General features: G+C 52.6%; 1 protein-coding gene across 6 annotated transcripts in view; it reads right to left on the bottom strand.

Annotated features, from left to right (window-relative positions):
* Positions 1–25,565, bottom strand: part of TNRC18 (trinucleotide repeat containing 18) — a 55,848-nt gene that overhangs the window by 19,098 nt on the left and 11,185 nt on the right. For 4 of the 6 annotated variants that reach the window (XM_030459903.1, XM_030459908.1, XM_030459905.1 and 1 more), the window contains exons 2-15: positions 19,860–19,985; positions 17,616–19,418; positions 14,331–14,433; positions 13,693–13,898; positions 13,369–13,515; positions 12,692–12,876; positions 11,521–11,944; positions 10,080–11,027; positions 9,279–9,454; positions 8,496–8,632; positions 7,877–8,005; positions 5,822–5,996; positions 4,413–4,773; positions 1,510–1,785 (exon numbers count right to left, since the gene is read on the bottom strand). In XM_030459903.1, coding sequence (XP_030315763.1) covers positions 1,510–1,785; positions 4,413–4,773; positions 5,822–5,996; positions 7,877–8,005; positions 8,496–8,632; positions 9,279–9,454; positions 10,080–11,027; positions 11,521–11,944; positions 12,692–12,876; positions 13,369–13,515; positions 13,693–13,898; positions 14,331–14,433; positions 17,616–19,418; positions 19,860–19,985 — 5,196 coding nt within the window. The remainder of the gene's footprint in view (positions 1–1,509; positions 1,786–4,412; positions 4,774–5,821; positions 5,997–7,876; positions 8,006–8,495; positions 8,633–9,278; positions 9,455–10,079; positions 11,028–11,520; positions 11,945–12,691; positions 12,877–13,368; positions 13,516–13,692; positions 13,899–14,330; positions 14,434–17,615; positions 19,419–19,859; positions 19,986–25,565) is intronic. The other 2 variants (XM_030459904.1, XM_030459909.1) reach the window with 2 other exon arrangements.

Genomic DNA, 25,565 nt, shown 5'->3' with positions numbered 1-25,565 from the left:
AACAAACAAACAAAAAAAACCAAACAAACAACAAAACAAAAGCAAAACAAAAGCAAAACTAACCAGCCCCATTTTCAATTAGCAGCCCTCTGAGCAGTGTGAAATACTAAAAGGCTTTTGCTGTGCTATATCCAGATCTGCCATGTAACTTAGATGATAACAACTGGGGATGCTCTTGCTTAGCATTCAACCCAGACGAGCTACTTTCTTTTGGGAGCTGAGGGCTCATTAAAATGACCTTTCCCCATGATTATTATTTAATGAGTGTGCTCTAAAACAGAAAACCCTTGTGTCTCTGGAGGAAAAGTCTCAAGTAATCTCTTTTCCCACTGAAGTACTAATGACAGGCTGACAAAAGAAAGCTGCAAGAAAAAAAACTGGGGTGAGGGTGAAAGAGGGAAACTGCAGAGTCAAATGTAATGCAGTAATTGCCACATCCTTGAACACCGTGGATTACGTCTCGGCATCTGAAAAAAAAAAAATTACTGCCCAAAAAGAGATGCAAAAACTTGCTGTGTGTGTTTTTAGAAGTGAAAAAAAGGAAAAATTTCTGGCTGTCAAATAGGATTCACTCCCTGCAGCAACAAAAAGGACCAAGCCCCCTCCACATTTTATCTGCCTGCCTCCAGAGAGTCTATCAACAGAGAACCAAACTGAAAAAGAGAACAAAACAAAACAAAAGGGTGAACAAAATAAAAAATAAATTAAAGGGGTTGGGGAGGGGGAAGGCCTAGGCTTTTATCCGGACAAAGGCAGCAGGGATATTTGAATAATAGAGAGTACCCCAGACTAGGTTAAATCCAGTTCTACTCATGGGGAGTGGGAGCAGGAGGGGGATGCAGAGCAGGATGAAGTGAAGCAGCAACCTAATCGCCTGATAAGAGACACAGCAAGAGAGACAAGGTACACAGGTTTAGTTAAAAATGAACTGGATATGTTTAATAAAGCTTGGTATACCAAATCGCAGTACAAACATCGAGTCACACGGCCACACAACAGTATCCCGTTGTTAAAACAAAAGAAAAGGGAAAAAAAAAAAGGGAAAAAAAGGAAAGTAATTGAAAAGAAAAAAAAAGCTCCTTCCAGACCTCTGCAAGGCTCATGCCAAAATAAAATAATATGAAATAATAGTAATAATTATAATAATAATATCATGGTGGTGGTGGCAGCAAGGAAGAAAGTGAGGGAAAAACTGTAGGGAGGAAGGGAACAGGAAAGCGGGGAAAGGTGGACACTAAAACCCAGTTGCTATAAAAGCTCTAAGAGAGCCAGCCAGTAATAATATCACAATGATACAGGTACAAAAAAGGATCAAAAAATAAACGTCGGACTGATACAGCAGGCTACGCTGCCAAGAACAAAGATGGCCGCCCTGGCTCCGACCATCAAAATGGCTGACCCTGGCCTAGCAGGCCCCTGGCTCCCCCTCACACCCCCCGCCCTGCCCGCTCCCAGACAGCCATGGCAGAGGGGTGCGTGTGGGGGTTGCGTTTGCTATAAGTTATTGACCTTGATCGAACGAGTCCTCCGAGGAGTCGCTGAAGGAAGATCCCGCCTCGGCCTCCCGCAGCAGCAGGCAGAAGGGCTGCTTCCGGCCCCCCGACACCTTCGGCTTCAGCGGCCGCCCGGCCCCTGTGCTGCGAGGGGTTGCCTTGGGGCCACCGGTAGCCCGGCCGCCCTTCCTGGCTACCGAGCTGTACAGACCGGGTGGCCGGGGCTTGGGGATGGACGGGGGCTGAGCCGGCCACTCATCCCTCAGGGATCCCTCCTCCTCCGAGTCCGTATCTGTGGTCAAAGTGGGTGGGAAGAGCGTTACAGCAGAAAATGGGATTTATTTTTGTTTGGGGGGGGTGCTTTGGTGTGGGGTTTGGTTTTGTTTGTTTGTTTTTTTTGTTTAAAGGCTGGAAGCCAGGAGGCAAAAGTGGCAGCAAGAAGGGTTATGCACTGCCATGTCCCCCACCACCAGACTTTTCTGTCACCATGAGTCTCAGGAACCAAAAAAAAACCCCACAGGAATACTTGTTTTCTTCTTCTGGTCAGAAAAAAGACACTCTCTGCCTAAGCCAAGTGACTCCTGTTCTCCCTCAAGACAAGATGCAGGGAGTGTTTCTTAGCTCAGGAGCAGAAAACTGAGATAGAAGTTTCCACTATGACGTCCACCAAAGGCACAGGGATGACAACAACCAGGACATCAACCTGAATTGGTCTCAACCATGGTTACGTTCAACACAGACCTAAATCTCCTTTTCTACATGAACCAACTGCCCCAGAGGGGTTTTGACACAGGCAGCAAGTGACCCCAGCTGCCAAGTGAGCAACACATCTAACTCTAAATGTCTAATTCCAAATGTCTAATTCTAACTGTGCCACCCCAGATGCTCTGCAGTGTGAAATTGAAAAGAAAATCAAACAGAGCAGAGACCAAGCTGCTCTTCCAGTCTGCAAACTGCAGCTCTGCAAAGCTGCCAAGCCCTGCAGGCAATGAGAAGTTCTCCGGTCCCTTCTGGCATCTGGTGAGTGGAACAAGTACATGGTACCACTGGACACAATAAAAGTGGGTATGGATTGTCACCTCCCCAACTTGTGAACACACCATCAGCCCCACAGTGTCACAGGCACTGCAGCAGAGACCATTCCAGCCTGTGAGGAGCAGCAGATGCTCTCCAGCATCAGCCCAGGTTAAGCATCACTCCTCACCTCCACTGCATTGGTTGTGGAGATGATGGAACGAGGGACAGCAAATTTAGGAGGCCCAAAGACAGAAGAGATTTTGGGCATCTGACTTCTGTTAAAATCTGTGGGAATAGGATGCTCAGTTTGCCCTTTGGATCTATGCCCAAGGTTTTCAGGACTCCAGCTAGAAAACCATGAGGCTAGGAGGCAGAAAGACTTGGCACCCATCCTGCTTCTCCTCCTCCACAAGTTAAAAGCACACCAGTCATGGCAGATGCTGCCATATGCTCGACCTGCCTCCCTAAATCCATCACGCTTGAGTGACAAAATGACAGGGTAAGGCCCTTTTCTTGAACCTGCACACAGCTGAAAAACCACACACCAAAGCTGAGCCACTTCAGATTCAGTTCCTCAATGCCAACAGCCTTCCTACAGCAGGAGACTCACTGGAAAGGACAGGGGTAAAAGCAGTAGTCTGCTTTTAAAAGCCTTAAGTCCAGGAGGGAGGTTTTGTTGATGAAACCACAGTACCAAGTGCCAGGGCACTGCTAAAGCTCCCTCTGCCACCAGCCAAAGCTTTTAGTTCCAGCAACAGCCATGCCTTCTCTTCCCATTAGCTCCAGAGCTCCCAGTTTAGGAGCCATGTGTTTGTTCTTGGGAGTGAAGCTCATTCAAGAACAGGACTGCTGGGTGCTGTGTACAACACAACCAGCCAAAGCTTGTGTTCAAGTCCAGTGGACACAATGGCTCCTATTTTGCCATATAAAATGGCTAATTTCATGCCAATCAGTTGCTCAGTTGGAGAGCCACTAGCTCATCATCTTCCCCATTAGTCAAACTTCTAAACCCATGTTGCACTGAGAGATGTATTTGCTATGCATTAAAACACCCCCCAAAAGGGTTTTAACATGGGACTTAAATAGCTGCAAGCAAAGGAAAAGATGTGTAAGCAAGTGAGCCAAGACAATTCCATAACCAGGCCTCAGACCATAAACTCCAGGTTCTTCACATGCTCTGCCTGAACCATTGAAAACTCTTCTACCTCTGTCTCTGTCTTCCCAACACCAGATGCAATTCAGATTTTTCCTTCTGTAACAGAACTCTTTAGCCCTGCTCAACTGCAGGAACCTTTGTCTTGGGTGCACTTTGGGTTCAGAAACAGCAATCAGCACACAGGATGCTGGGATGGAGATGAACACTGATGAGACAGATGGAAAGGCTGAGCACCATCAGCTAAGAACCAAGCCACAACACTCAGGGCAGGAGGTTGCCCACAAACATCAGTGTCACCTGGCAGGCTTTGCCTTCTCAGCTGACTTCACACAATCCTAAAGTTAATCCCACACAACTCAACACAAACTTCAAATTTCAATTCTTTACCACCTCATGAAGCAGAGGCTATGAGTACTCATCTCAGGTAGAAGAAGAGTGTCTACTCCCACCAAAAGCAAGAACAGGGGTCAACCTCTTTTTTAAAGCATTTTTCCTATTGATGATCAGTGCAACACAGACCAGGAAGAGCTGCATTGATATTGACTACCTCTTGGACAGCAAGTTGGTTAGACAACTCATCCTGACCCCAAAGAGGCAGAAGCATTGATTAGCCAGAGTGGAGGTCATCTTTTATTGATGAGCAAAATCCAACCCACTGCAAGACCCCTTCCAGAGGCCAGAAACCCTCACCATAAGCCCCCACACCATATGACACTGTTAGAAGACATAAACAAGGGGTTACTTACTATAGGAGTAGCTGCTAACTTCAGATATTGCTGGTGAATGGGAAACCTTGAGCTGATTTTTGACTTTTAACCCCACTTCCATCTTCTTCATTTTGGCAGCCACTTTGTTTTTACCTTCCTTGGTGGCTTTCAGTGACAGGCCCAGGTTCTTGGCCATGCTCTTCTTCTCCTCCTTGCTCGGCAGAGCCTCGTGGGGTGGGAGGTACCTGCTGCCACCTCCACTACTTTTCAGTTTTCCCCCCGTGTCAGCAAATTTGAAGGGGGATTTGAGTTTGTCTTGTTTGGTGAGTGATAGGGCCTTGTCAAGCTTGCTGGCCAGCTGTTCCTGATCTGATGGCACCTTCTTCTTTTTGAGCTTTAACTGTCAAGGTGAAAGGAAGAGACAGAGGTGAATACAGAGCAGATACCATGACAGACCTGAGGGATTTTACTAGCCCTGATAGCAGTCTATCATGCACACTAGTTAATAAGGCCTCAAAATGATGCTCAAGCCCCAGCTGCCATAACCCACCACAGTGCTAGGGAGAAAGAAGAGGAAGATGTCAGCAAACAGAACAGTTTATCAAGCACTACAAATCTGAAAGATTAACTTAGAAAAAATTAATTTTCTTCCAAGTGAATTATGTTCACAGAAGAACATGTTTTAGAGTCCTTGTTTTTCTCAACAACTTCTGTTTTGTATGATACATTTGGGTTGGTTTTACAAGTTTTTCTCTACATCACAAGGATTAAAAATCTTCCTTACCCAAAACCCTAGTCAAATAAATATGGATTTCCACATAATCAACCAGCTCCAGAGGCTGGGATGCCAAAAAGACCCAAATACCTCTCAGCAAGGGCATCAGTACCACTGTGTTACAGCCAGCACTGTTACATCCCTTGCAGTATTTTCTGGCTTCTTGAAAAAAGTAAATATACTTTACGTGTGCTAGAGCTAGATAACAGCTGTAACTCAGTACTTTGCCTTCATGCATTTTGGATTTCAGCAGCAGCTTGAAGCTCCAGTAAGTATTTCATTGCCTCAATAGAAGCAGAAGAAAACCCTGCATTTAAAATAGAGAAGTTGTGCTCCTTTTCCTCCCCACCTTGGGGAAGTTCATTCTCTTCCACTGTCTCAATAGGAAAAGGGGGAAGATCAACATTGCTCTGGATTCAGTTAGTGCAACCCTGCAATGCTCTGGCTGGTTTGGAGGCACCTCTGCCTCCAAAGAGGTTCCATGTCCATAAACCAACATCATCCTTTGCAAACCCCCCTCCGCTGCACAAACTCACGAAGGGCTTCTTGGTCCATGTGAACTTGGAGCAAATGCTCTAAGATCAGAAGTTATCCAGTGCAAAAAAACACTGGCAAAGCAGGAAAAAGATGTGTTTTTGGCCCATGACTTTGTGTTCCCCATGAGGGCACTGACCTCATTTGGGAAGCTGGGAGCCGCATCGTGCTCTTCCCAGCTCTGGTTCCTCCCTTTCATCTTGCCACTGCTGCTCTCCACGTCCTCGTCCTCCTCTGGAAGGGCCCCTTTGTGCCTCTTCTTTGTGCCCTCGCCAGTCTCAGAGTCTTCAGAGAGCAACAAGGACTTGCTCAGTCTGCAAGCCAAGCACAGGATGGGTCAAGGTGGGGGGCTTTCCTCCCTGTGATCCCCACCAAGCTCAAAAGTGAGGCTAAATGCCTCCTAGGACAGCGGGGATCCTCAGCAGGAACGAAGTCCACTATGAAGTGACAGAACTTTGGGACAAGGTTTTCCACCAAACAGGATAGCCAAGGAGCCCTTCTTGCACACTCTTGGCCACCAAGATGAGGGTGCCTGAAATCAGAGACCTGATCAGAAATCAGGTGGTCTCTGAAAGGAAATAAGTGATATCTTGAGTAAGAGCCACCAAAAAGTGCCTGATTTGGTACAGAGCAGCAGAGGGAAGGACAGACAGCTGAGTTGGCCTCCTGGGTCTTTTCCAACCTCTACTTTCATGGACTTTGTAGGGGCAGAGTGAGAATCTCAAGGCCCATGGAGGTGCCTCACTGCCCAAACCCTTGCTCTGGTTGCTTGGATATGAGCAAGGAGGTGGTAAGGAACTGCCTCGCAGGGTGACAAGGGCACTCAAGGCCTCACTCAAGGCCTCACTCAAAGGACAGGCAACTTGCTTCACAAGCCTGGCCTCTCTGCAAGAGCCATTTGTCATCTGCATCTTCAGTCTGGATTTGGGATTTGGGGGGAAAGGAGAAGGTAAATAAATAATTTTTAAAAAGAAAACAAAAAACCAAAAAATAAAGTGAGACTGTAAGCACACCTTCCACTGCTCTCCAGCTGCCTCCAGAAACTAACTGATGGATGGAGAGATCAGTCAGCACCTCAAGACCTCTAGAATCCTCATTAAGACCTCTCTTATGCCACCTCCTTCACACTAAACCTGCAGGTCATGGTAATACCACCACCACCACATAGCTGCTGGCATGGGGCAGCCTCCTCAGCTTCCAGGCACTTCCCCTCCCCTCTATCCTCTTTGCTGACCTCCACAGACAACCAAACCAACACCTCAGGCCCTGGATGCTGAGGGTGCATCTCCAGGTCCCACACCAGGCTGCTCAAACATCCCTGCAAGGTGGGGATGTGCACACGTAACAGGCTCATGCACACACACATGCACAACTGCTGCCACCTCTGGATGTGTTCAACCTGTCCTGCCATCCAAACAAGAGGAACAAAACACAGAGCCACTAAGAGGATGGATTTTCAGAAGCACGTGGTCAGTTGGAGCTGGGCACCTGAAACTGATTTGTTTTCTTGAAAGGACATCTGCAAAAATACTCAGCGTGCAGGGAGGCAGCTTGGAGGTGCCTTCCCATTGGAAAGATTTGGGCATCTACAGACTGTTAGATGGCCAACAGTGGTGAGATCCAGGCATCCAAATACCAGCAGCTGGGCTTGCAAATGGGAAAAAAGGAGAAGAGAGAATGATCCAGGAACATGAAAGAGAGAGCTCAGGTGAAACCAACTCCCACTGATTAAGGGAAGAAGAGATGAAGACAGCAGACAGGCTCAGGAAAGTAGGTAACCTGGAACAGTCCTGTCCTTCTCACTTTTGACATCAGCATCAACTGGCTCTACAGCACCACCTGCACTGTCCAGCCTCCTGAAAACACACCAGGACACACTCCCCAACACTAAGATCTCAGCTACAGCTCCCTGCTCCACACCATCTCACTGCTCCTCAGCTCAGCCTGTCCTACCTTCACCCAACACCACAGACACATCTCCTGCCAGCAGGGAGGGAGGAGGTCAGCACCATATCCCCACCATGAAGACACGCTCATCTTAAACACACACTTCCACAACACCACTGCTGCCAGAGACCAGCCTGCCACCACAACACCACGGAGAGCCCCTGCTGCATCCGAGATGCTCTCCCCGAGTGAGACCTTGGTGCATTGACCCTGCCATTTTCCCATCTTCCCCAAATTCCAGCCTTACTTTCCACTCTTGCTGTCACTCTTCCCTCTCTCCTTAATGGGTGACAGAGCGCTTGATCCAAGTTTCCTCTTCCTGGGCCTTCCAGGGCCTCTTCTCGCCAAGCTTCTACTTTTCTCGTCATGCTTTTCCCTTTAAAAAAACCACACGCTTCACTGTTAACCAAGGCAACAAAAAAAACAAAAACAAAAAAAGCAAAGAAAGAAAAAAAGGTAAAACCAAATTTTGCAACCAAAAAAAAAAAAAAAGAGCAAACAAATAAAAAAAAAGAAAAAAAAAGAAGAAAAAGGGAAAAAAAATTAAAAGAAAGCAAGCAAGAACAGGAGCCAACCCAGAACCTTTGCCTGTCACCAAACTGCTAAACTGAGCTGCTGAAGCCAAGGTGGTCTCTAACAGGGTCTCCCAGCTGCATTCACCAGTGATCAGGTTGTCGTGTCACATAGCCTAGGAGTGTGCTGTGCAAAGCTCTGGTGGGCCACACCAGGAGGAGAGGACAAGAGACAGGGAGGGATGGAGAGCTGTTTTCTCTCCTGGATCAAGAGGCAGTGAAAATGCCCAGCTGGAAAAAAAACAAAAATACCAAAACCAAAAAGCAAGAGCAGACAAGCAGCCTATGACTTACTCAGAGTCCCTGCGGCGCTGAAGCTTCACCAGCTCCCTCTGCTTCTCCTTGTAGCGCCGCTGCAGCTCCGCCAGCCGCATCCTGTAGTCCAGCTCCATGGCATCCATGTTTTCTATGGCTGATTTGATGGAGTACATCTAGAATGGGGAGGCAAAAGGAGATGAGAAGGTCAAGATTATATCCAGACCCTCACCTAGACCAGGGTGGGGCACGCTGGGTGCCTTTGCTATGGTCTGTTCTTGGCCTCCACGAAGCATGAGCACCCTCGCCCATGAGAAGCACAGCCCTAGAGCTGTACCCAAGCAAAACCAGCTGAGAAAAGATGTTTTGTGGATTATGCACACGATGGTAACAGCTCTGAGGGAGAGCAGATCTGGGAAAGAACCTGGAGGATAAAATGCACCCGTGGAGTCTCATTTCCCTTATTTAAAAAGACTGATCAAAATACTCCCTGTCTCGGAACACTTACTTGCAGGGTACAAAATGATTTGCCAGTCTCTCCCATGGGGAAGAGTCAGCAAAGAAAAAACAAGGAGAAACCCTCCTGTCACTATCCTTATTTATCCCTCCCCCCTTGCCAAAGCAGTCAGGTAGAGGAGTTCCTGCTGGTTTGCTTTACAAACGCTGCTATGTAGGACCAGTAGTGTTGATTGACAAACAAGGGAGAAGGGAAGCACTGGTGGCTTCACTGGATGCAGAAGGGCAGCACAAGCCAGGTGGCAAACTGTGTCTGGATGGGCAAGCTGTGACTTCTCAGGCTCAATCACACTCAGAGCTACTTACGGGTTCATCTTTCTTCTGCATCCAGCTGTACTTTTTGTTGGGGTTCAGCTCACGAGGCAGACGGATGGTTTTCAGACTTTCCATAAAGGGGGTGGAAAGTACTTCCATGAGCATGTGGGTGCTGGCAGCCAGCAAACTCTCCAGGGTTGGCCGGACAGGGAAACTCTCTGGACCTGCTGATGACAGAAATAAAAAGCTATAGAGCTTCACCTTCCAAAGACTGCTCCTCCAGTGGTTGATGTCCCTTTCCGGACCATGGCAACTCAAGGAGCCTCCCAGCCAATCTTGGCCACCACTTGAGATCTTCTGTTGTACCCAGCCATGGTGCTACTGGCAGTTCCCATCACGTCTCACCTCAGGAAGTTACTGGAAGGTGAGATCTTTTCAGGACCTGCCAAGCTCTTGGAAAGCATCATCTGGAGCTACTGGGGCCTCCTGTGCCAAACCCCAACTGACTGTAGACACAGTGCCTGCCAGAAGGGTGTTACCCTGGCAGCTCTCAGCAAGTGGGGCTCCGTTTCCGCTACACATACCACAAACTGTCTAGACATGGTGAGGGCCTTTGGAAGGGGAGAGCAAGTACAAAGCCACACGTAACTCAACCTACTGCAACAAAACCCCTCCTCCAACCCCATCCAAAGTACCAGCCGCTCCTGCACTTCAGGGCAATGCTCTCCTTGCTGAAGCTGCAAGAGATCCCAAAGTGTCTCTGCTCTTCTGCATGCAAAGAGAGAGCAAGGATGGGATGCAGGGAGACCCGACCTGGCCCAAGGCTGTCCGGACCATGCACTCACAACTTACTTTGCATTTCTTGCTTCCGTTTTTCCAGCTCCATCTCTGCAATTTCACTCAGCAAAGTGATCCCTTGCAAGAAGGAGTGCTCCAAAGCCTGGTCAGGTAACACCTCCACCTTCATCTGGGACGGAGTGACACTGGTGGTTGTCAACAAGGAAGAAGCCTGAGGCATTTCTGTGGCAGCCACTAAAGCGTTCATCCCAGCCAGTGGGTCACCCGGCTTGATGTCCAGAGCTGGAATTTGGCAAGAGATTGCCTCTTCTGTGTAGGAAGGGATCTCTGTCCCCTGCTCCCCCTCCTCAGGGGGCAGGTTGGGAAACTCCCTCCCCTGGGGCAAATCAGCACTCTGGAGCTCCATGGATACAGAGGCCTCTTCCTGCTGGGGTGTCAAGTCCATCTCAGGTGGCTCGTTCTCCGAGTGCACAAGTGAGTTGTCATAGTCCATGTGCACGGAGCAGGTTTCTGTTCCACTGCCAGTCTCTGTCTGAGCCTCTGCTTCTGCAGGGCAAGCCACAACCTGGTAAGGTGGTGGGCAGCTCTGGAGGTCTTCCTGGTCCTGCTCCATGGCGCCCAGGGCTTCACCTTGATGCAAGAGGAGGTTGCAACTGTCCACATTCTGCACTGGGACAGCTGCGGAGGTGGCAATGTTCAGAGTCCCCATGTCCTCCTCACAGATGCCTTCTTGGCTTTCCTCCATCTGCACCTCTGACTTCACCCTCTCTTCCAAGGACTCCTCTTCTGCTGCTGGTTGGATGGGCTCTAGCATTTTGGACGGAGACAAGTGGATGGGCTTAACTTCTGGAGAAAGCTCCATGTGCTCAGAGCCTTCCGCAGGCAGTGGGACATCAGGAGCCAGGCCATCTGCATCAGCTGCTGCAGTGGGCTGGAGGAGGTAGGGATAGTGTCTTCCAAAAGAGGGAGGCAGGGACTGGAATGGATATCCTGGGGGGATCTCTGCAAGACATGAGAAGGGACAGGCTGCATACAGGAAGGTCTCCAAAGCACCCCTCTCACTAAGGCATAGAGATGGGCTCCCTTCATCTCTCATCTCTTTCTATTTGCAAGCAGTGGCTGCCTTGGGCAACTCTCCCTTGGTAAAGCTGACACAGGCATCAGCACTCCAGAGGCCCCTCCTGAACATTTCCAGCACTCTCCTGCAACTGGAGAGATGTGCCTACTGCCTCATTCTCCCACCAAGACTTCAGCCCTGGAGGAACCAACCCAGGCTCAACCCAAGGGAAGAAGACAGCCTACAGACCAGGTGTCCCTAAAACCCAGGCATTGATCCAAGTGCATCACACCATCCCCAGTCCTGCCTTTCCCCTGACTTTTAGAGGAGCTACCTGGTTTCCTCTAGAGGAAAGGATGGAAGCAGGAAAGAGCTGAGGAGAAAAAGGGAGGCAGGCACAAACACAATGGGACTCTGCCAAAGCAGGGGCTCTCTTACCTGGGAACAAGGCCTGATATGGACCAGCAGCTTCTTTCTCCAGCTCCAGGTCTTTCTTCTCCACGGTCTCAGGTGCCTCTTCCTTTGGAGGGATGGCAGGGGCAGGGGGTGGAGAGGCAGGGGGTGGGCTGGAAGGATGGGAGCTGGGGGTGGCAGGGTAGGAGTAGGCTGGCTGCGAAGGTGGTTCCTCCATCTTTTGGATCACCTCAGCTTTGAGCACAGACACGGGTGAGGCCCTGGGAGAGAGGGGAGGTGGACTCACAGCCTTGCTGTAGGACGTGGAGGCACTGGGAGACAGCACGGGGGGTTTTCGGTGCACCAGTCCCGGGGCAGAGGAGGAAAGGCCTGATTTGGCACTGTCCAGGCTCCTTTTTGTCACTTTCTCTTCCATATCTGCACGTTGTTCGTTTGCCTTCAACCTCTCCTGTGACAAGACAAGAGCAAAACTCGGCATGACATCTTCACCTGCTCCCAGAAAGCAGAAGCCTGCCACCAAACGAGACCAAAACATGGTCTTATCAAACACAGACTGGAATAAAACACATCTTCCTCAGTGCAACACCATTTTGAGGTCAATCTGATGGAAGGTGACACTGATCAGAGATAGGTTTCTTTACAAATTCCCAGCTTCAGGAGTCACGTGTAGTGTGTCTCAATTTTCACTTGCAACCAAAGCAAACCATGTCTATTACTAAAGTCTCCTGGAAAGCACACACATAAAATTGAGGTTGAAAACCAGATGACCACCATAAAAATTAAACGGGTGTAAAACACCCAAATAAAAGCTCATAACTTCCAAAACCATTTGGTGAACAAGAGCTGGCTCCAGCAGTTTGATTGCTGCCAGTACTGCAGGTGCTTCTCCCAGCAGGTTTCTTTGGAGGTGAGCAGGTATGAAAACACTCACCTAAACAGAAAGATCCTTAGGGAAGGAACCAAGGTCATGTTGCTGCTGGACAGCACTGCTCAATTGCTCTACACCAAACCCCTCCAAAACCAAGCCCAACTGGGCAGGATGCCCTGATTGCCTCACATCGCAGGGACCAGGGCAGGATCACTCAACACACCTGTACCCGAGACACACTTGCACCACAGACACAGCTGCATTTTTCCCCCCAAAAGCTCCAACTTTAGGCTCGTTTCACATCCTAGTAAGGTTTTGAATACATACCACGAGCTGGGCACTCCTCTGTAGCTCCATGGCATGGGCTGCTTGCTGCTGCAGGATGTAGAGCTCATGCTGCCTCAGCAGCTGCTGATGGGAGAGGAGCTGGAGCTGGTGAGCATGCTGGAGGGAGCTCCTGGTTGGGGGGTACATAGCAGGCCACAGAGGGGGGGCCCGGTCCATCAGCTCCGCTGGGGAATGAGCAGAGACTCAGTCAGGGAGGATGGGAATAACTGAAAGGCTCAGGATTGCCTAAGGTCAAGTGGCTCTACCCCAATCCCAAGGGGTGGGCAATGCCAAATGCTGACTGCAGAAACACAACCAGCAGTTCAGAGGGGAAAGGGTGCTCTCGACCCCTCAGCAGCCCCAGTCCCACCACCCCACGAGTTCTGGGGCTGCCTGGCTTGCTTTGCTCTCTCCACACCCTTGGTGTGACTGTCCCTGGCTGAGCCCACCTGAACGTTCTCTTAACCAAGGACCCAAAGTCTACAGGGGATGAGTAACCACTGCTGAAGGTGACACATTTCCAGCTCTGACACACACCTAAGAAGGGGCCAGCTCACACCCTAGAGCTGTGGCTGACGGTCCCCACAGGTATGTACAGTCCTATCTAGACCTCTCCAAAGCCTGCCTCTTCTATAGCTGTCCAAGCACAGTCCTCAGGGACATGCTCACATCCTTACCAAAGTGTGGCAAGTGCTCACTGGGGATCACAACAAGCTGCCCAGACTGTGGGTCTCTGGCAAACTGGTATGCAGAAGGGAGAGCTCCCCCCATGGCAGGGGGAAAGCCTGGAGTCATGCCCTGGTGCAGGGAAGGGTGACCAAGTCCTGAAAGAAGAAACACCACAGTCACAACTCAGGGAATGCAGGCAGGTCCTACCCACACAAGAAGTCCATTTGATTGCTCCAAAATACCTCCTTCCCTCTCCCCGGGGAGCAGACTGCAGCCTCACTGGGCACTTTGCAACACCCCATGGACACTTCCCTCCCTCCCAGAATACTCACCATAGGGATGGCTGGCCAGCCACATGGAGGGGCTCCCTGTCCTGGGCAGCCAAGGGTGGGCTGCCAAGTGCGAAGCCGGGTCTGCAGACCAGCGCCCGGAGCCCGTCAAAGCTGGGCCTCCTGTCACCATGAGGTTGGAGTTCAACCCGTTGGTAGCACAGCCAGAGGGGTGTATCCGGGCAAAATCTGCCAGCTCCTTACTCTCTCTGGTGAGGGGAGAAGCAAGAGAGAGAGAGTGAGAGAGAGGGTCTGAGTGCTGCAGGCCGCTGCCCGGCAGGAGGAGCCCAAACGGTACAGACCAATCTGCCAGATGAATGTGTTTGCAAACCAGGCCCAGGCACCCACAGGGAGCTGTGATGAAGGTGTTTAACACCACATCCAGAATAAAACATCCCATCTCTCCATCCCTTTGGAGCAGGCATGGATTTGCAGCAGTCTATTAGGACTGCTCTGCTGCAGATTCAGGATCTGCCTGTAACCCCATGGCTCCCCACTCAGTGCTCCTCCCCACACCAGCAAAGCTGGTGCCAGCATCTTCAAGAGGATAGATGCAACCCTGCCCCTCCCCCAGACAGGCTGTCCCCAAGCATAGCTTGTGGCACTGCAGGAGGAGATCCTGTCCTCCCTCTGACTCCCACCTGAGCAGCTTCTCCTGATCCCGCTCCAAGCGCCCTGCCAGGAGGTGGCTGTCCCGGTGCCGGCTCCTCTCATCCCCACAATCATCTTCCGAGCGTCCATGCCCTAAGAGACAGTCACCCAGCACCATCAGATGTGCGAAACAGTTCAGGGAACACTGTCCCATCTCCTCTGGGAACAGAGAGGCAGCACCCTGGAAGCCAGCACATGCAAATGCCACTGTCCCCAAGGCAGTGGGGACAAGGTTAAAGTCCTGAAGGACAGAGCAAGGCTGTCTGTGTGACCATGATCTTCTCACTGAGGCAGCTCCTGGTAGTGCATTTAGTTTGAGGTCCATGCCTTTAAGACATCAAAAGACCCATTCCTCAAGTTAGGAAAGCCACCAGTTTGGGAACAGCAGCACCAACAAGACCATTTCTGCTGAAGGACAGTGGTAACTTCTCCATCTCAGAAAGAGATCAGACCCAGATAAATCCCTGAATCAAACCACACAGTCCTGCTTAGGGGGCCTTTTATCTCTGCACCTCTGCAGCACTTTCTGCTCTTGTAAACCAGTCTGGGAGCACTGGGTATGTCCAAAGCTCTGTCCTCCAGCAACAGGAAGAACCAGACCCTCACAAACCCAGGATGCTCCAATCTGTAATTCAACCCCTTAGAGGGAATCTGCATCCTCCCCAAGCCATGCAACAAGAAATGGTCTGGCACGGTGGGGGCACATATAGTAGATGAGGGAGAGTCCAAAAAGGGAGGCTGGATATTTGGATTGAAAAACAGCTCATCCAGAATCAGAACCACTCCTCCAAATACAGCCTGGAACGGAGGAGTTGCATCTGCAAGAGGTTAAAAGAAGCGCCTTCAACAAGAGCAAAGAACAACTCCTCAAAGGACCAGGTATTGGGGCCACTCTTCCCTTATTTTATCCATGGCTTTCACCCCATCTGCCTGATATTAGGTTTGTTTTTCCCCAGCTTACTTTCCCCGGCTTCTTTCTTGCATATGTATTTTTTCCACAATCCCCTGTTACCCCTGTCCATGCTATGCTTTGGTGGCATGACTCCTTCCTAAATCCCAGCCCTGCTTGCAGGGAGCTGCTGGCCACTCTAACAGGACCAGAAGGAAGCTGTCTGCTTCCCCCCATCTCTGGGTGCACCCTGCCAGCACATCCCCTGCCCGGGAGATGCTCTGCACCCTGCAGGGCTCAGTGGTGCAGCACGGCCTCGCACGGCTGCACCCTGGCTCCTGACAGCCTTTTCCAGAGTCTTTGCTCTTCCGTCTGGATCAGGCTTGGCACACGGGAAAAGCATCTCAGAACTTCATATCTATCCTGCTGACAGGCAGTCTTTTCAAGGAGACCTCCACTGTGTATTTCCACAAACCCGGGCAGCCCATGGGTTTCTTTTTTGCCGTCAAGTCTCCAATTCCCTCAGCCTTTACTGTCAGAAGGAATACAGGAACAAGACAACATCTCTCCTGGCTCTTCTCCCCAAGGCTCCTTCCATGGGCTTTGGGCACAAAGCAAAGATGCTTTAACACCTGGCATGCACCTCTACCTCCCAAAGGACTTTCCAGGGTCACCTCATTTCCCTTGCAGCCTGCCAGGACACTGTGTGGAGTGGCTGTCCCCAACCAGCCCCTCCTCAACCCTATGTTGAGTGCTATGAATGATGCCCTATGCAGCCTTCGTTGCTCAGTGTTACTCCCCAGCCTCCAAAGAATGGGGCATCAGGGTTTGTGAACCAGCTCCAGAGTCCCAGCATCTCCTTCTGCCTCTCCACCAGCATCCCCACTTGCACACAAACCCCCTCCCACCCCCCTAACCCAGGTTTTCCTCTTTTGGAGCCCCTTTTCCTCTTTATTTTCCCCCATCACTGCCCAACTGCCTCTTCAGTGACAGGAACACAGAGCAAGCCCTCGGTTAACTCACAGCCTCCCTCCCCTCCTCGCCACAAGGTGGGTTGACTCTACCCTTACTTCCCCACCAACCTTTTGTTATAAACATATCATTTTCTTATTTTACCCCCACCCCTCTCCCATCTACACCCTTTGTGCTCCGTTATTTACAGACAGGGCTCCTCATCTTCCTCTCATCCCCCATCCAAAACGCACACACACACTTTTCTTTTTTCCTCTAATTCCTGCCTAGCCCCCACCCCGCCGAGAGGACGGTCCCTTTTCTGGACAGACTGATGATTGTCCAGACAGTGAATGATCATTTTGTCTATATATACGAACATGACGCACGGACAGCATAGAAAAATTCAATCAGTTATGCACAGAGGAAAGGCTTAGGCCCGTTGCCTTGACAACCAATGCCCGGCACTAAATACTTGCATTTTACTTGCCAAATACTACAGATTAGCCAACTAAAGCCTGCTTTCTCCTTCTTAAAAGGTCTAAACATTCAAGCACCGTCCACTCAGTGCAAGCAAGCTAATGTTATTAGACGACTATCTCCTGGCACACAAAAGGGGGGGGAGGGTGGCAGCATTTTGGGGGGGTGAGAGGAGGAGAAAAGCAGTCTTGTTTTCTGTCTGAAAGCCAACTGCATCACTTAGCAACGAGCCCAGAGGCCTGCCAGAATTCAACCCTTGTTTGCAGCCTTTTAGTTCGGCTCAGTAAATTACATTTAATGCAAGCTGGGAGGGTCTGGGATGACTGAACGGCTGAACAAACAGCTCCCTGTGCTGCCCACGAGGTCCTCAGTCAGCTCCTGCCCCACCACGGGGAGCGCGATGGGAAAGAGGAGTAGGGGCTGCCAGCTGGGAGAAACCACCTCTTGCTGCTGAGGTTTGGGAGTGGGGGAAAAAGGCTGAAAAATGGGGAAAGTGAAGGCTAAAAATGGAAATCCAACCACTGCTTGCCAGCCACTCCTTTGTAGGCTCACCAAAGCTGAGCTCTCCCCAAGTGTCACTCTGCTGTACAAGGCAAGCAGAGCACCACAACACTGACCAGAGCCATCCCCCCACTCCCACCAAATCCTTGCCTTAAAACCACGAGGTTTAAAACACCATCACGAAGGTGGACTAATGGGTGCCTCACTCCCTTTGCTAACTTGGAGAAAGGTCACCTTCAGAGATGGACAGAGAGGTTGGAACATGGGAAAAGGGACACCCTCTTGCATGTAGAGTCATGCTCCTTGCTTTGGTCTACAACGTGCTGGGAACATGAAGCAAAAAGAGCAGAGGATGCCAAACTCAGCTCATGCCACACAGCCTGTACTGCGTGGCTGCTCTCCCCAGGGAGCAGATCCCACAAGAAAGTCTTAATAACAAGTCTAGGGAACCTACCTTTAATGCTGCTGAGGGACAGTGAGCGATCCCGGTCTGCCAAGCTGGGCCCCAGTTTGGTGGTGCTGCTGCTGCTGTTGTCCTTCTGCCGGGCCACAGCCACGGCGATGCCCACAGGCAAGTGCCTCACCTCCACCTCACCCTGGGAGCCAATGCTCTCCCGGCCAAAGGATTTGGCACTCTCAGGTCTCTCAGGGTCCCTCTTCAGCTGCTTTGCAGGCTGCTGGGAGAGCAGCTGCTGAACTTTGGAGGCACCCAGTTGTGAAGAGTCCAACTTCATGTTGCCCAAGCCACCAAAGGGGCTCTTCTTGCCGCAGGTCTGCCGAGATGCAGTTTCCTTGGCAAAGCTGCCACTGTACTTGATGAGGCTCTGCATGGCCGACCCTTCTCCATGGGAGGCAGGGTGGAGGACATCCACGGCACCTCGTGAGCCCACCACCGAGGACCGTGGCAACCCACTGGGGTCAAGGTAGACCTTCTTGGCTTCCTCCTCCACCCGGGTGACGTGGTTGTGCTGTGCGGCCAACACCGCCATCTGTGTGGTGGCGAAGTTGCCCATCTCAAAGGGCTTCCACTTCTGCTCGGGTGGCTTCAGCTGACCGTGGTCCAGGTGCTGCCGGGAGGAGTCCAAAGTGCCGTAGACCTTTGCCGCTTCTTTGGAGCTGGATCGCTGGAAGCGTTCCCGCTCGCAGGGCCGATGTTCCGCCTCCGGATTGGGCTTCAGCAAGTCCTTGGAAGCCAGGAACTCCCTGCTCTCTGGAGAGCCCAGGCCTGGCCGGTTGAGGAAGGGCTCCGAAGTGACCTGTCTCTTCAACGCCATTGAGTTCGCCCTGATCACCGAGCCCTTCTCCCGCAGAGCCTCCATCCTCTTGGCATCGCTGTGGCAAGAATAGTCCTGGGACAAGAGCGTGCGGGAGGCATCTGCGAGGCACCGCTCTGTGGGTGACTGCAGCACCCCCACCTTGCTGAGGTCCTTGTCCTTCACCTTGTTGTCACGGGCCTGCGAGGCGATTTGGATGGGCCCGCTCCTCTCGTCGTAGGCCTCGACCGAAGGCACGAAGGTGGGGGCGATGACTTTGTGCTCCCTCCCCAGCTCCTTGGCCGGTGGGAAGATGGTGTACATGCTGGAATGGACGGGCTGCGGAGGGAATGTCGTGGCCGGCGTCATCTTCCCTGGCTGTGAGGGGTGCGGGGAGGGGCAGCTGCAGGAGACGTGCAAAGCGCCCACGGAGGGCAGGAGGGGTTCCCCCCGCTTCAGCCGCTCGGCGTGGGCGTGCGCGGAAGGCCTCATGTTCTCGTCATGCCGAGCGGGATCCTTGGCACAGCGGTCCTGCTCAGTGCCCAGGACTTTCAGCAAGGGGTCCCCGCCGCTGTTGCAGTTGCTGAGGGAAGAGCTCTGCAGTGGGTTCTTGGATTTGGGTTCTCCACCACCGGCGCCCCGATTTGGCATGTGCTCCGCCAGGAACGGTGAGAGACGCTCGCTGACCTTCACTGCCTTCTCCACCATGCTGACTTTCCGGTCGCTGTCAGGCTTGGTGTCCTGCGTGAGGTCTACCACGCTGCGGGGCCGGGGCTCCTCCTTTGGCTTGCCCTCCTTCTTGGGAAAGGGCAGGGAGAGATCGCTCCGGCACGCCCGCTCCTTCCCGCTGGGGTCTTTCATGCTTTCTTTCGAGCTCTTGTGCAGCTGCCCAAGGTCCTTCTCCCGGAGCAAAGCGCTCGATGCGTGGTTGCCCGCGGTCCTCGAGAGGGGAGGCTGCGGGTGCAAAGCGGACTGGCCTGCATGGCTGGACAGGTAGAACCCATCTGCAGATCAAAAGCGAACAAAATAATATATTAAGGGCCTCCAACTTCTTCAGTCCTACACAGAGACAGACAAGAGGTGGAAAAACAGGAGAGAACGAGTTTCAAGGATATCTCGGAAGTGGTCAGGAAGGACCAGGGCAGAGGAGACCAGGCTGGTACCTCCACATGGCCCAGATGGGATGCGGGACAGCCCTGTTTCTGATGCATACTGAGCCTTGTGATGTGGTGGCACACGGGGGTGTCACGAAGGGACCTGGACAGAGCTGCATCCAAGAACTTGGTATTGCTAAGGCATCCCTGGATGACATCCCAAGGGGGGTTTCCTGCTTTTCACCTTTCATGTCCCAGCACCCAGCAGTTCCACCAGGCAAGCACACCCCAAGGACAGGGAGAGCACCCAGGGGTGACTGAGAAACAGGGCACACGGGGACCCAGACTCACCTTTCTGTGACTCAAAGAGGCTGTGCTGACCCAGCTGGGCCAGGAGAGGACTGCCAGCGCTGGGGGGCTCAAGGTGGCTCAGGGGAATGTACGAGGGGTAGAGCCCATTAGGCAGATGGGAAAAGCCTGCAGAAAATGGGAAACAGAAGAAGGAAACATGTTTCAGCCACCTTGGAACCAGCCCTGCAGAAGCACAGACTGTTGTGGCTGTCGGTCCCTCATGCGCCAGGAGCGGCGGCTGCGAGGACACGGGTGGCCAAGGCACTTGGCACACAGCCCACGGTGGGGATGGCTGCTTGGGACCCCCACCCCCGGGACAGACCCCACGCTGCAGGACCCCCCAGCTCACCCCTTGCACCTCTGCAGGGCTCTGCCTGGGCAGCCAGGGAGCAGAGCCTGCAGGCTGAACAACCAAAGCACCTGGCTGAGAAGCTGTCTGAGCACAGAACAGTGACCCGTGGGTGAGGGCACTCCCTAACCAATGACAAAATCCTCTTCCCAGCACAGCTTTGCCAACACTGACTGTCCCTGCTGCAGCTGCCCAGCACCAGGCTTTGGGAAAAAGCAAGGGCATCCTCCACAGCAGCTCACACCAAGCATAGGTTCACGGAGCCAAAAGCAGCTCCTTAGTCTGGAAAAAGGCAAAACAGAGCAGAAAACCTGCCACCCATCCACCAGGTGATACAAAAGCAGCATGTCCCCCAAGTCCATGATGCCAGCAGTCTGGATTATGTCCTGGACACTGGGGCCTCCTCCTAAAGTGAATCCCCCAAAAACCTCACACATGTAATCGTAGGCAGCGTTTCATCAGCGAATGCAATCACCATAACAGTGGTGGTAACGCAAGCTCTTGGCTACAGGCAGCAATCCCTCTCCAACAGTGCCACCAAACGGCATCCGCACAATATTACAAACCCCAACATTGTGAGAACCAGCATCCCAGTTGGTGCCATCATTTAAAGAATAAATAAAAGCCATCAGCAGAGTCTGAAGGAGCCAGTCAAGCCCTCTGCAACCCTCCTCCTTTCCCCTCCTCAGACCCCATAAGCAACCAACTTCCCCAAAATTCAACGATCCCACGGAAAGCAACTAGGCAACAACTCTGCCCAGAGTCCAGCATCCAACTGGATCAAAACCAACCTCACAACAAAATCTAAGAGGAGACAGAGAAGTTCAGTCCCCAAAGCTGCACGTGGAGCACCATCTGTGAGAGCTAGTCAATATTTCACATTATTTAGACAGCCGGGATCTCTTTCCCATACATGTTTGCATCCCGGCATATGTGCTTCACCGACGCAGAGCTCCGGCACAGCTCCTGGCCCAGATCCATCACCCAACACCTCCCAGCACTCCAACCCTCCAGCGGCAGGACCAGGGGAGCTGCTCTGCCCACAAAGTTCAAAGCAGAGCCCATTCCCAGCAGGTAAATCTTGCCATTCAGTCCTCTGCAAGGTGCTGTAAAGGCAATGAGCGTGCACATGCATTCACACCACTCCTTGGTAACCTCAAAACCATCAGTGCTGGAGCACTGCCAAACACTTTTTCTTACTCCAGGGCTGGAGAGCGCTGGGTAGCACCCAAGGGCACCCAGGTGAGCTGTGAGCAGCTCCACTATGCAGTGTGTTGGTTGGTTTGTTTTGGTTTTTTTTCCTCAACCACCACCACCTCCACCAGCACGGCTGGGCTGGCAGCGGGCCAGCATCTGGAGCAGGAGCGACACATTTCAGAGGGAACACGAGTCCCATCTGGCAGAGCACATGGTTTCAGCATGACAAATACCCTGGAGCACCCCAAGCCACACCAGCCCCAGCCTCCACACATCACCACGTGAGCTCCTTCTCCCAGCCAGACCTCGATGCCAGCTGCAGCTGCTCCAGCAGGCAGGAGCACCGGCACGGGATGGCGATGAGACACATCCCATGCTGCAGACACTGCTGTGCACAGATGCTTGTGGCATCTTGCACACAGTGCAAGGACATGAAGCCACCTGCAAAGCTCCAGGAAGGGGACTTGATCCAGCCCTCTCACCTAGCACAAAGAATCCTGTACATAGCTTAAGGTACTGGTACCCAAAGAGGCGTTTTGGTACTGGTTGCATCCTTGGTCCTACTGGGGCAGCTCCCTGCCTGCAGCACCTTACCCTAGACAAGGGATCATGGAGGAGAGTGGCCAAAAGGCAGATGAAACCCCCTACACCTGCAAACCATGAAACAAGATGTCACAGAAGTTTTTGAGCCACAGCACTGGAAAAGGCAGCAGTGGTAGCAGGCAGTTTCACATGCAGTCTGAGCTGGGGACAGGTTCAGTGGGACAGGATGAGGAGCCTATGGGATTGTGCCACCATCCTGGCTGGGAAGCAGCAGCAGAACTGACCTGATGCCACCAGTCAAACACCTGGCACCAGACAGCCCTTCCAGAGCCTCCTGTGAGCCACAATAGCAGTGCTGCTTCTAGGAGAGGAGCAATCCTAGCACAGGGGCCCACAGCATACCCCAAAGCTTTGCAGGTGGGAAAACCAAGACACAGGCATGTGCAAGGACCTGGCCAAACCACCCAGCTGACCAGCAGCAAAACCAGAGAGCCACTCAAAACCCAACCTCTCCTTTACCAGAACTGTTTTCCCTTCCTAAATATCCAAAGGTAGAAGCTGCTTCAGCTATATTCACCTGGCCCATATTCCCTGCCAGGACCCAGAGCTGGGAAGGGAGCTACAGCCTTCCTGGATGCAAATTCAACCCCAAGGCACCACCAGAGCATCCTTTCCATACAGTCCTTCAGCAGCAACCCTGAACCAGCATAAGACTCATACACAGCCTGAAACCTGCTGCCCCACTTCCACAGGGCAGGACCTGGAGGTGAAGCTGCTCCTCCATGCACCGAGCAGCAGCATTTGCAGGAGGCGGCCGCAGGCGAGTCGCTCCCTCCTTGGATCTCTGTGCCAGAAAACGATGCCAAGGGGAGAAACTCTACCGCAGTGAGCAATGTACGGCTCACCCCAACCATGGGCATTTGCCAGGAGAAAGGGAGGGGAGAGGGGGAAACCACAACCATCTCCATCTGCCGGGGGCCAGGGCGTTTGCTTGAACCACCGCAAGATCCGCTTCGCCCAGGGACATGCCGACAGGTCTCGGCAGGCTGAGCCACGCTCCTCCAGCTGACCCAGAGGCAGGCTGGCACCGTGGCACAGGCAGGGAGGTGTGAGTGAGTTGGCAGCACTGCCAGCCTCAGACTGGCTGAGTTCCTCCTGCCCTGCCCCACCACACCAGGTCGAACGCGTGTGCCCATCAGCACGGCATCCAGCAGAAGGCATCACCAACACCAACCCCACACGAGCACTTTGCTGGTGTGGGCTCACGTGATCCAAAGCAGCTCAGAAGGTAAAAGGGTTTAATGGGCGTAGAAATTAAACCTCGAGTCACTTTAACCCTGTGTGAAGACAAGAACTGGCAGCCAAAGTGCATGTCCCTGCTCAGCTACCCCCGGGATGCTCCAGTGGGTGCAGTGGTTGGGAACAGGGGGAACACACAGCCATCCCCTCCTTCCCAGCTCCACCATGATAAAACATACCTGCTTTTTGCACGATTGAGACATAAATCACCAGAGGCTGTTACCAGAGGAACTTGGTGGGTGCAGATGTGTCAGTCTGGTTGAAAACATCAACTTTGCTCTCCAAGAGTGCACAAGGGGGGAAGAGGTATGGCCGGTGAGTCACCACCGGGAGGGACTGTGACTGATGTGGAGATGAGATACCAGCAACCACATTGACCGCACACCAAACGTCTGGAGGCCAGAGGCCTTGCCAGAGGAAGCAGGAGGGAAATGGGGCCCCACGTGCTTGGACCACTTGGGGTTTGCCCAAAGCTCCCCAGGAAGAGGGAGCCACCAGAAAACATCTCCTGGCTGAGGTAGATGTTCCAGCAGTGCAGCTGGCTGCAGCGTGCCACTGGTCACCCAGAGTTTTCTCTCTCCATCAGAGTGGTCTCTCTCCATCTCGACCCTCTGGTCCTCAGGCTTGAAATTCAGCTTCAGCCAAAGAAGTGTCCCAAGCTTGAGTTGTGATAGAGCAGGGCAGGAGGAGGACAGGCTGGAGCCCAATGGTCAGGTTGACACACCAGCTCGTGTGTGTGCCAGTGTTGGAAATGCTGCTCCAGCCCAGCTTGGCTGCAGGACACCGACTGGCACCTCAACAGCATCCCCACACTGCCCTCCCTTGACAGCTGCCAACCCAGTGCAGAGGTGACAGCTCCCCTGGGCACCCACAGGAATAAAGGACAGCAAGCGGGCGCCATGCAGACATGACTCAACTGGGAATTCACTCCCTCAGTCCAGTTTTCCAAACGAGCCACAGCACCAGCGAGAAGCAGCATCCACAAAGCCTCTTGCTCCTGCTTGGGGATGGTTCTCAAGTCCACGTTGTCACCTCAAAGGGAATCATACAACAGGACACATCTGAGTGATTGGCAGCCTGAACAGGCAAGCAAGTGGCCACTTGTGATGCTGGCTGCAAAGCACCCCCTGAAGCTGAGCCCCGGGCACAAGACAGCTTTGCCCAAGAAACCACAGCCCCATCTCCGGAAGACCTCCAGCACCCTGGGAGAAGTGAAGTAACTCTCCCTCACCAGCCCGTTATGGGTTTCTGCTACTTATAAAATGTTTCCAACCGCCGGCATCTTGCCCCATCCTCCCCAGGCTGTGACACAGGGACACACTGCCAGGAAGTAGGCTGGCAAGGAGCTGTGGCCAAGGAGCTAAAAAGCCTGGCCCCACAGTCTAAAACCAGAGGTGCTGGTAAACACATAGGAGAGGCTTTGGGTTTATTTCCATGGGATGTTTTCAACTCTGGGCACCCGGGGGAGGTTGCAGACAGGGTCTCAACTGGCTGCTGGGCTCTGGCACAAAGCAGGAGCCGCAGCCGCTCTTGGCCGGGAGCACGGTCACCTCTTCCCCAGTCTGACCCACAGCACCCCTCCTCCCAGGCAGCCAACTGGGACAGCAGTCCATGCCACAAACAGCTGGAGAAACGCTTACATCCTCATGAGTCCCCTTTCCCCCCAGCAGGGAGGGAGGAAAACAGTAGTCCAAGTACAGTGAGTGCCTGCTGGCTGTCAGCCCCCACAGAGCCCCCTGTCCCACCACTGGTGGCACAGCCACTGTCCCAGCACCACCTGCCTGTGCTCACCACCATCCATGCACCCCTGATCCTCTCCCTGTAGAAGCAGCAGCTTCCCAGGGGAGACCCTTCTTAGGCCTCCCCCCCCAGCACACACCTCCCTGTTGAGGAGTGAAATAGCATGGCGAGGCAGGGCCACAGCCATTTCTCATCCACACATTTATGGTTGCAAACAGCTGAGAGCCAGGAGTGCTGACAGAGGAAATCTTTGCCACCTCTTCCCGTCTGCCAGGGCTGCTCCAGTGACACCCCAGGCACCAGAGCTGCCTTGATTCCCTGCCACACAGACGCCGGCGACACGAATTCCCAAACACACCAGGCTGAAACCAAAACCCTCAGATCACATGTGCCTGGACCACAGCAGCAGCTGGTCCCCATCCTGGTCCCTATCCCCACAGCCCCAAGCCATCACCACCATCACAACCCAACACCCTCCACCCCAAACCCCAACCCTGCCACATTTACACCCCATGCCACGGAGCTGGCAGCTGCTTCAAAGCCTCAATTTACAGCCTCGATTCTCCATGTCCCCTGAA

Source organism: Calypte anna, chromosome 14 (genome assembly GCF_003957555.1).
Source record: "Calypte anna isolate BGI_N300 chromosome 14, bCalAnn1_v1.p, whole genome shotgun sequence".
In the NCBI taxonomy this organism is placed as follows: domain Eukaryota; kingdom Metazoa; phylum Chordata; class Aves; order Apodiformes; family Trochilidae; genus Calypte; species Calypte anna.
This window is presented reverse-complemented; position numbering and strand designations above follow the sequence as displayed.